Source organism: Megascapheus bottae, chromosome 7, assembly GCF_031878675.1.
Source record: "Megascapheus bottae isolate mThoBot1 chromosome 7, mThoBot2.hap1, whole genome shotgun sequence".
Taxonomy (NCBI): Eukaryota; Metazoa; Chordata; class Mammalia; order Rodentia; family Geomyidae; genus Megascapheus; species Megascapheus bottae.
This window is the reverse complement of record NC_143515.1, coordinates 22,414,325-22,424,390: the sequence shown is the minus strand read 5'-3', so window position 1 is coordinate 22,424,390 and position 10,066 is coordinate 22,414,325. Positions and strand designations below refer to the sequence as shown.

At 44.1% G+C, this 10,066-nt stretch overlaps 1 protein-coding gene across 1 annotated transcript; it reads right to left on the bottom strand.

Annotated features, from left to right (window-relative positions):
• Positions 1–971: 971 nt before the first annotated feature.
• On the bottom strand, positions 972–6,270 carry Fabp1 (fatty acid binding protein 1). Its single transcript, XM_090336526.1, has 4 exons — positions 6,125–6,270; positions 4,761–4,933; positions 3,185–3,277; positions 972–1,085 (listed from the first exon to the last, which is right to left on the bottom strand). Exons 1-4 carry the CDS (start codon positions 6,189–6,191, stop codon positions 1,035–1,037), a joined length of 384 nt encoding a protein of 127 aa, XP_090192652.1. The 5' UTR covers positions 6,192–6,270; the 3' UTR covers positions 972–1,034.
• Positions 6,271–10,066: the final 3,796 nt, after the last annotated feature.

Below are 10,066 nucleotides of genomic sequence, written 5' to 3'. Positions count from 1 at the left end.
TTGAAGGTAAACGTCTCATGGAGCCTGGGTACTAGTGGCTCACGCCTGTAATCTTAGCTACCCAGAAGGCTGATATATGAGGATCATGGTTCAAAACCAGCCTGGGCAGACAGGAAAGTCCATGAGACTCATATCTCCAGTTAACCACACGAAAACCAGAAGTGATGCTGTGGCTCAAAGTAGTGGAGCACTAGCCTTGAGTTCCGAAGCTCAGGAATAGTATGCAGGCCCTGAGTTCAAGCCCTATGACCAACCACAAAAAGAGTCTCATGTACTTTCCTGCTGAGGCTGGCTTTAAACTGTGATCTTCAGCTCTCAGCCTCCTGAGTAGCTAGTATGATAGTCATGAGCCATTGGCACTGACTCCATTTTTTTTTAAGCCACTGAAGACTGGCTTCCATTTTTACTTCTTACCTAAAATCTCTCTGCCCAGTGTTCCTACTGCTCTAGCTTCTTGCTTATGTGGCTGACCAAGAATGAACATGCCGAGCCTCCCTGAAGATCCTGCCACATCTGGGGTTTCTGTCAGGGACACCTGAGCTGACAATCTAAGGTCTGTGTTCAGGGTGAGGATCCCCCTTCAGGCCTGATGTGGTAGGTTGAAACACATAGACAATTCCAAATTTGTAGATGGTCTGTGTTTGAAACCAACAGCAAGAGCTGCGGAGGTAACTCCATGGTAGAACACTTGCCTAGAATGCCTGAGGCCCTAGGGTTAATCCTAGCACCACACATACACGTATTCAAATCCAACGGTACCATCAATGAGAAGCTATCAAGAAGAAACAATAGGGACCAGGAGTGTGGCCTAGTGGCAGAATGTTTTCCTAGCATGCACAAAGACCCGGCTTTGATTCCTTGGTGCTGTGGCTCAAGTGGTAGAGTTCTGGCCTTAGAAAGTCCAAGGACAGTGCTCAGGCCCTGAGTTTAAGCCCCAGAACTGTCAAAAAAATTAAAAAAAGAAACAATACTTTTTAAACAAAGTTTACTTTATTATATTAATTTTACACAGTAAAAGAAGAGTTGCATTTTGTCTAAATTCTCTTGCTGACTCTCTTGAAGACAATGTCACCCAAAGTCATGGTCTGAAAGCCAGAAAAGAAATCACAAAAATTTCATCTAATGTTAAGTTGTAAAAAAGCAAACAAGCAAACCACCCCCCCAAAACCAAAACAGTAATAAGCTACCCTAATAGCACCCAGATATGCTAACATGTGGATCTTTAAATTGATCCCCATTTTCTGTAAGATCAGAGGAAAGGTGGGTAATTTTTTTAAAAATCCCATGCCAGGTTTTTGACATTTCATTTTCTCACGGGGAAAATTGCCCTTCTGTTTACTGCATTCTTTTCTGCATCTGTGGTTGCTACAGCACCACCATACCAGCTCCATTCCTCAACACTTCACTGAAGTCTATTATATTGTTGAATACCCACGAGAATGTACATGGACACACTAAGCAACTGACCTGGAGTGGGCACTAGGTAGCTTATCTCCCAAAGTTATGAGCAAAGCATTTAAGTATATTTGGATACACAAATTGTAGGTCTTGAGGTGATTTCCCCCATCCCTTTGGTTCTCTGGAACAAGTTGGCTGTTGTGTCATAGCTTGTCGGAGTGGAGAAAAGAGCCCTTTGGCTTTTATAGCTATTCCATTGATGGGGTGGAGCCCTGACTTCTACTCATCAGCTGGATGACCTTGGATCAGTCAACCTGACTGTGTAACCCTGTATCCCAACTCCCTCTCAGAAGACAAGAGGATTAGAAGAAGTGGAGTACATCTAAAGCTGGTAGCCACTCCACTGTTGTAAAATGCAGGGTGTGGGTGGAGACCGCATGATTCATAGTTGATGCCCATTCTCCCTGGTGGAAGGAAGCTGGTGGTGCCAGCCTCCTTGAGCAGGGTTCTGCCTTGTGACTCTCTGAAACATATTCTTGGAGGAGGACAAAGAAGAACTAGCAGGGCATGACTGTGGAAAAACACCGAAGATTCATTCCAAAATCTGGGAACAGGATGTGGCCAACTTCCAGGTACAGTATGACTGCACACTTGGCCTGTGTCTCCATCAGCTGCTATAAACTTTCCACAAGTGGGCATCTCCTTCTAAGTGCGAATGGGAACTGGGCTCTGGTGCCTCACACCTCTGATCTTAGCTATTCAGGAGGCTGAGGTCTGGAAATCATAGTTTGAAGCCAGCCAAGGCAGGAAAGTCCACTAGTCTCTTCAATAAATCACCAAGAAGCTGAAAGTATGGCTATGGCTCAAGAGATAAAGTGTCAGATTTTAGAAAAAAAATTTAAAAAAGCTTAGGGACAGTGATAAGATCCTCAGTTCAGGCTCCAATACTGGCACAAAACAAATCAGCAAAGGCCAGGGGGGAAGAGGTATTTATTAGCTACCCTGGACTTCTAGGGCAGGTTAGGGCTTCTGTGGCTCATTGAGTAATGTAAGTCACAGCCACAGGTTATAGTTATTATGCTGTTGTAAAATAGGAAAAGCAACGAAAGAGCCATATTTGGGGACAAGAAAACCCTCCTTGTGAGCCAGAGGAGCCACCGAGGCCATAAGAGGCAGGCTTCGGCAGACTGAATGGATTTCTGCGGGCATCTCTGATAGCATGGGCTTTGGCCTGAGTGCGAGGTGACAGGTAGAGACAAACTGTGCTAGTGACTCTGCATGTTCCATGTGCCTCTGCCCATAAAACCATATGGGTGTTGTTGAGAAAAGGGGAACAGAGAGAGGGCAAAGAGGGGAAAAGGAAGAGTGCTGGGTGTGGCTGGCTGACTCAGAAAATGATAGCAGGTCATCCAGGTGGCACTGAGCAGATCACTGTGAGTTCCTATGGTGAATTAGGAGAAAGGTTGCCCTTCCTGGAGACAGAGTGAGACAAAAATCATCCTCCTGTGCTTCAGTGGTTGAGTGCTATGAGGGTGCAGTAAGTATGCAAGTCTATAATGCAAGTGGCGCCCCTTCACGGCGGGGAGGGGAGTTGAGCAACTGTTGGTTGCCATCTTTTTCCTACTTAGAAAATGGTGTTGGGAAGATTTAAACTGATACACAGTGGATTCTCAGTAAGTGCTAGAAGAAATTACCAAAGGAGTTAGAGGCTTTAGGGAAGAAAATTGTGACATTCCCGTCTCCTCTCAAGTACTGGAAATTATAAGCTCCATGAGCACCAACTTACACTGATGATTGTGTCTCCGTTGAGTTCAGTCACAGACTTGATGTTTTTGAAAGTTGCCACTAGTTTATTGTCACCTTCCATCTTAACCACTGTCTGTGGGATAGAGAGAGATGGGCCTGTGAGGAAAGGTCTGGGGATGGAGCTAGACTCTTGCTAATGAGCTGGGTTTCCCACACTATCTCAGTCCACAGCCAACAAAACACTTCTGTTGCTGTTGTTCCAGTCCCCTCCCCTCCAGTTATCTGTCCATAAATGGAAGTGAGGTGCATTTACGAATAGAAGAAATCATAAGGGGCTGCGAGTTTGGCCTAATGGTAGAGTGCTTGCTTAGCAATGTATGAATCCCCGGGTTTGATTCCTTGGTACCACATACATAGAAAAAAAAAACTGGAAGTGGTGCTGTGGCTCAAGTGGCAGAGCACTAGCCTTGAGAAAAGTCCAAAGACAGTGATCAGGCCCTGAGTTCAAGCCCCACAACTGGTAAAAAAAAATCATAGGAACTTCCCTTCAGAATTTCAGTCTGCGGTATATGATCTCAAAACGAGCATAGGGGACCAAAAGTTGGGATCTCAAATACAAATTCTCCAAGCTAAAGGATAGAGGTGCATTGAGAGGACTTTGGTGTGTATTGGTCTTTTCAGAACAATTTCCTATTGTGATTCCTTTTTTTTCAATCCTTAGAAATGCGGGTAAGGAGACAGAAATCTAGCCAGGGTGGGACATGATGGTGTATGCCTATAATCTTAGCACTTAGGGTTTCTGAGACAGGAAGATTAAAAATTCCAGGTCAGCTCAGGCTACATAGTGAAACACTGTCCCCACCTAGAACAACCAGCAAACCCTTAACGCAGAAGACATTATCCAAGGTTAAAACTTTGCCTCTAAAACGAGCAGTTGGGAAAGGGCCATGATAAAAACCCTGATAAAAATAACCTTCTCTGGCTGAGAGTTTGGCCTAGTGGTAGAGTGTTTGCCTTGCATGCATGAAGACCCGCGTTTGATTCCTTGATACCACATACATAGAAAAAAAGCTGGAAGTGGTGCTGAGGTTCAAGTGGTAGAGTTCTATCCAGCCTTGAGAAAGTCCAAGGACATAGCTCAGGCCCTGAGCTCAAGTCTAGGACTGACAAAACAAACTTCTCCTTACCATGGGCAGAAATAGACAATTCATTCCCTTTTTGAAATTCATCTTGACTTGTAATATATCTTGAGAAGCAAAATTAAAGAACAATCCAAGAGGAGGAACTGACAAATATGCTGAGCCCAGGGCTTGAAGTTGTTTTTGGATGGGAAACAGAGAAGATGACAGTCAATGTTGGCTACACTGGCCTAGGAGACCTACACTCTGCTTGTTTTCTCCACATCCTCCATATGGGAGAGCTCAAGTTTGGGGGCCAGAGCATTCTAGAACTTTCCCCAGTAAAACCCAGAAGCTTCTCTTCAAGCTCTCTTGAAATTCAAGATGGGATATCCATGATGGGAATTGTGAGACATGAACCCTCGGCAAGAAGTTCTGGGGCCAAGCTCTGGGGAAAGTTCTAGAAGTAGAAGGTAGTGGAATAAGATCAATTCTTACCTTGACTTTCTCCCCGGTCATGGTCTCCATCTCACACTCCTCTCCCAAGGTGAACTCATTGTGCATCACTTTGGATCCTGAAGTGATGGTGAGTTTGAAATGCTTCCCATTCTGCACGATTTCTGACACACTCTTGACGTCCTTCCCCTTCTGGATGAGTTCATCAGGCAGACCTAGAGGAAACCAGCTGAAGTTGGCAGACAGCAGGTGTGGGGTCTACATGGCTGAGGTAAACAGAAAAATACTGGCATGTAGGGACAGAGGAGGGTGTCGTGTATCTCCAGAGGGCATTGGAGGCTGCAAGGAGCAAGAGCTTGTCTCCAATGTCTGTGGCCAGTGGCCTGGCCTATTTCTCTTTCCAGTTAATGGATGAAAGAATCCTCTTCTGGCCTGTGGAATCCTTTTCGTCTGTGGATTCCCTGCTTTTCACTCACCTGCTTTCCCCATTCCCTTCTCTTTTAATGGTTTAGCTCTTAAGAGTGTGGGCATGCCATCCCTCATATCAGAGGGACTAGAGCATTTGTCTTCCAAATCAAAAACACCACGGAGGAAGTGAAGCTGTGCCAGGCAAGCTTGTGTTTCTGTGTCAGGAAGTATGTGTAGGAATGTCTTCATCTGTTCTATGTAAGTGGAGGATCGTGGAAGCCAGAGGTTGTGCACTAACAGCAGAAACTCCTGTTGCTAGGCTCAAAGGTGCAGGACCCTAAAGCACCGTAACTTGCTTATAGAGGAGACTTAGAGATCTCAGCTGACCCTTTGGGTCCAGTTCTAGTCCTTGTATTCTCCTTCTTCCTTCCCTCTAGACATCCTCCCTTGTCATACTGGGCCCTCTGTTCATGGGGCTCCTTACCCCTAAAGCACATTTCCTTCTCCCAAGCTCCAGTGCATGCCTCAGCTTCCAACTCTCAGCCTTCACCACCCATGAGCTGCTTCTTCTCTACGCCTTCGCCTCCAGGCTTGTTTTCCTTTTTTGTTTTTAAAACCGTGACCTTGGAAATATGACTTGTCATTGGTTGCTCCCCTGATGTTTAATATGTGGTTAGTCTCAAATCAATGTTCGCTTGTATCGAGAGTGACTACACACATACAAGAGTGGACAGGGCCACCTAAGACAGTGCCAGCCAGCACTGGGCTTCATTCCACATCAGGCCCCAGTTTAGTGTAATTCACATTGTCTCTGGGCTGTTCTGTCCAGTAATAGCACAAGAAATGGTAAGAGACTACACAAGTCAGGAAAACACCCTCCAGTTCAGATATACTCTTGCACCTCTCCTCCTAGCTCAACATCACACCTTCACTAGCTACTCCAATAAGACCAGATCATCACTGCTGTGACTGGTCTTGGTTCCCAGGTCAGCACTTACCAACTGCCTTCATGAAAGGCTCAAAGTTGTCCTGGCTCTGCAGTTGGTACTTTCCGGTGAAGCTCATGATGGCAACGATGGTTCTTCACAGCTGACCCACAGCTCTGCTGGTCGAGCTGCCCACTGCTGATGGTTTTATAGGGGGCTTCCTCCAAGTCAGATATTGGCCATAGGTCAGTGGCTGTCGATTTCTTTATGACCGGGTTCAAACATTAACTTCTGAGAGCAATGGTCAATGATAAAAACAGACAGGCATGGCAGGGGTTTGCTTTATTTCAGCAAACATTAGTGAATGTCAACCAAGTGCAAAGCTCTAGGGCACTGTAGCCTTTGTCAGAAGGGACCTGCCATGAAAAAATGTGTGAAAAAGTATAGGCATGCATGCTGTACACATTTAAGTGTCTGTATACCTATGTACAGGGTATAGAACTGTGCACACACATGCATATACACATGCATGTACATATGTTTGTGTGTACATGGGTAAATACATGTGCATTGTGTATCTTGTGTCAAGGCACACATTCATTATATTAATTATATGCACAATATTCATTGTATTCATTATACATACATGTATATACATGTATGTGTGTGCATGTGTTATACACAGAGAGAAATACCTTTGAACTGAAAGACCTTACCTTATTTTCATAACCTTAAAATAATTTCCCAAAACTTTTATGCACTTGTCCTTAGTCTCTAATGCTATTTTCTTCTTCAGTGATTATAGACAATTCCACAGCCCAACCAGTGCTAAGTTGTGCTTCAAACTCTTCTCAAATGAAGAATGATATAATATAATTTGCAAGGAAATGGATGGGCCTGGAAAAAATATGTGTTTTTCTCATGCGTGTGGAAGTTATTTATAAATTATAAATATACAAAACCATAAAAAACATACATAGACCTGTATTGCATATACACAAATTATAGTATTATGCAGAGGTGGACTTTTAGGGTGTAACTCCTTTGAACAACTAACTTACAATTTAACAAAATGAATGCTGAGGGTCTGGGAATGTGGTTTTGTGGTAGAGTGTTTGCTTAGCATGCACGAAACCCTGGGTTTGATGCCTCAGAAAACAAAACAAAACAGAAAAAGCTGGATGTTGTGCTGTGGTTTAAGTGGTAGATTGCTAGCCTTGAGCAAAAGAAGCTCAGGGATCGTGTCCAGGCCCTAAGTTCAAGATCCAGGACAGGCAAAAAAAAAAAAAAAAAAAAAGGCGGGAGGATGCCAGTAAGATGAAATATTTGTGGTGGAGCGGGAGATTAAGGGGAAGAGACCCATTTATGGAGAAAGGAAGGGCAGGCAAATACGGTCATAATACTCAACTGCCATTTGTGGAAATGAACCAGGGAACCTGAGGGCTTAAGTGGGGTTGGGATAGATGGCGTGGGGACAATGATGGAAGGGGTGACATTGATCAAATTGCACTGTTCTCATAAATTTACACGTTCAATTGAAACCCCTTTGCATAACAACTTAAAGATAATTAAAAAAAAACAAACTTCTGGTGGATGAATCTAGAGCGAATCATGTTGAGTGAGGCAAGTCAAGACCTAAGGAACAAAAGGCACATGGTATCCTTAATATGCGGTTATTAAATCCAAAGAGTACAAGAGCGAGGACTCAATAACTGCATACCCAAAGCTATGGACATGGTAATGAAAATATAAACATAACTATATAGACATAAAAACCTATGACTCTATAGACATAATGTTTTATTTCATAAATTAATAAGTTTCTATGACATACAAACCCTTAGCCTAATTTTGATTAAGTTCTAAAAACTAAGTGCCAGTGATTGTAAATAGAGATTCCCTTGTCATTTGAAATATGATGTAAAAATCAATGTTAATAAATTATTTAATAAAAAAAGTCAAAAAAAACCTTCTGAAGTGCACAGCAGCTGTGAGCTGGTTAAGCACAATTTAAACAGGTGGGTGGAAACTGAAGCACAAAGGGAGGGAAAGAAAAAAACGCAGCATGTGCTGACTTTGCTCAATCCCAGTCTAGAAGGTGGGAACTGGGGATTTGGAGGAGGGGGGTAGGGAACTAGGCCTGGGAAGCTCTTGGCTGGCACTGCCCTTGGGGAGATGGCACTGAAGTGATTCCAGAGGGCTCACAAAACTTGTCAGCAGAGACGATGGTTCCCAATGTCTTCACATCCTCCGTGTCTGCCCCTTATTTCTCCTTCTCCACTGTCTGGGCTTTGGTATCAGCCTCTCCACTTGAAGTCTCTCCACTCACCTATCCTCCAGGGCTTCCTAAAGCTGAGGTTGCACAGAGTTTCCTGAGCAGTTCCTAAGGTAGAAGCCTCCGCCGCTCGTGCGCTCGTGATACCATGCTCCAAGGTCCTAGGGCTTAAGGTCTTGGCTGAGGTGACTAATCCCAATGGTACTTACCCTGTGCTATCATGAGCTGCAAGTTTTGGCTTGGAAAATGATTGTCATTGCCTAAAGTTCTAACAGGGATGCCAACCTTGCAAAACTCATCTCTAGTTTACCTTTCCACTCTCCTGCCTTCCTGCTTTGGAGGTCATAGTCACAGAGTGAGCTGTCATGGCAGGGCTGTCCATGCCTCTGGTTTGTGTTCATTTGAGTTCTCTCTGCCCTTGGTTTCCTTATCTGTCCTTTTGAGCCCTTTATGAACTGTATGAGCCCACCAAATACCTACCTCTGACCCCTGCTGGGCTGCTCTCTCAACGCCTTCTTTCTCATAGTGCTATTTTTTCTTGCATTTCTGAATGTCTGAACATAAGAGGAGCCCAGTTGGTGATGGACCAGCAAATACAATCTTTCAAAAGATAAGGAGGCTCTTTTGATTAAGAGGAAATGAGAGATAGAGAACAGTCAAATCAGCACCCAGCCCTGTAATCAGTAATTAATTCACAGGAGTTAGGTAGCAGGAACATGTGTGTATGCGTGTGTGTGTGTGTGTGTGTGTGTGTGTGTGTGTGTGTGTGTGTGTGTATAAGCCAGTTGTAGGAAAGGGTATGTGAGATTCCCAACTTGTGAAGAAGGCAAGGATAGCCCACTGTTCAAGAGACCAGAAAACACAAGTGGGGAGAAGAGAGAGGACAGAAGAGAGATGCCAGTGCAAGAGTCTGGGGCAATGGACCAGGAAGACACCTCTGGTCTCTATAGCCAAGCAAGGCTAGTGGAAGCCTAGGAAAGCTTAACATAATACTAGGGGGGCTGGTATTGAATTTGAAGCTGTTCGACACAAAGTGAATTCTCATTCAGCTTTCTTGAATACTCTCCCCTACTATCTCAAAAGCTTCAGCAAGATATAGAATATTAATCATTAAGTGAGCAAGTAAAGAGCAATGGAAGGCTCTTTCATTACTGGATTGATGGCATGGAGCACAGCCAGCTCACCTAAAAGCAGTACTAGGAAGAAATGTCCATGAGTTATTTTCTCCCCAAAAGTCTTCAATATTCTTAGGGAGGATCTGGGGGAGAGTCAACACTTTTTTTTTTTTTTGGTCATTCTGGAGCTTGAACTTGGGGCCTGGATACTGAGTCTCTAAGCTGCTTTTGCTCAAGGCTGGCACTCTTCCACTGAGTCACAGTGCCACTTCTGTATTTTTCTGTTAATATAGTACTGAGAAATCAAAACCAGGGCTTCATATATGTTAGGTAAGCACTCTATCATGGAGCCACATTCCCAGCCCAAGACCATTTATCTTGATTTCAGAGTACTGTGAGACTTCAAATGGTGTCTGAGTTGTCCGTGCTGGGTTACAGATGATTTATGTTGTTTGATGATTACGTGATGATTGAACCCAGGACTAAATACAGATTTATAGTTGAGACTTCATCACCTCCTCCTCACTTACTCCCTGCCTAAAGAACTCTTCTAATGCTTGTCTGGGGAGAAAGCAGTAAGAGCTTACTCAGATGGCTCAGGTGTGGTGGCTCACGCCTGTCATC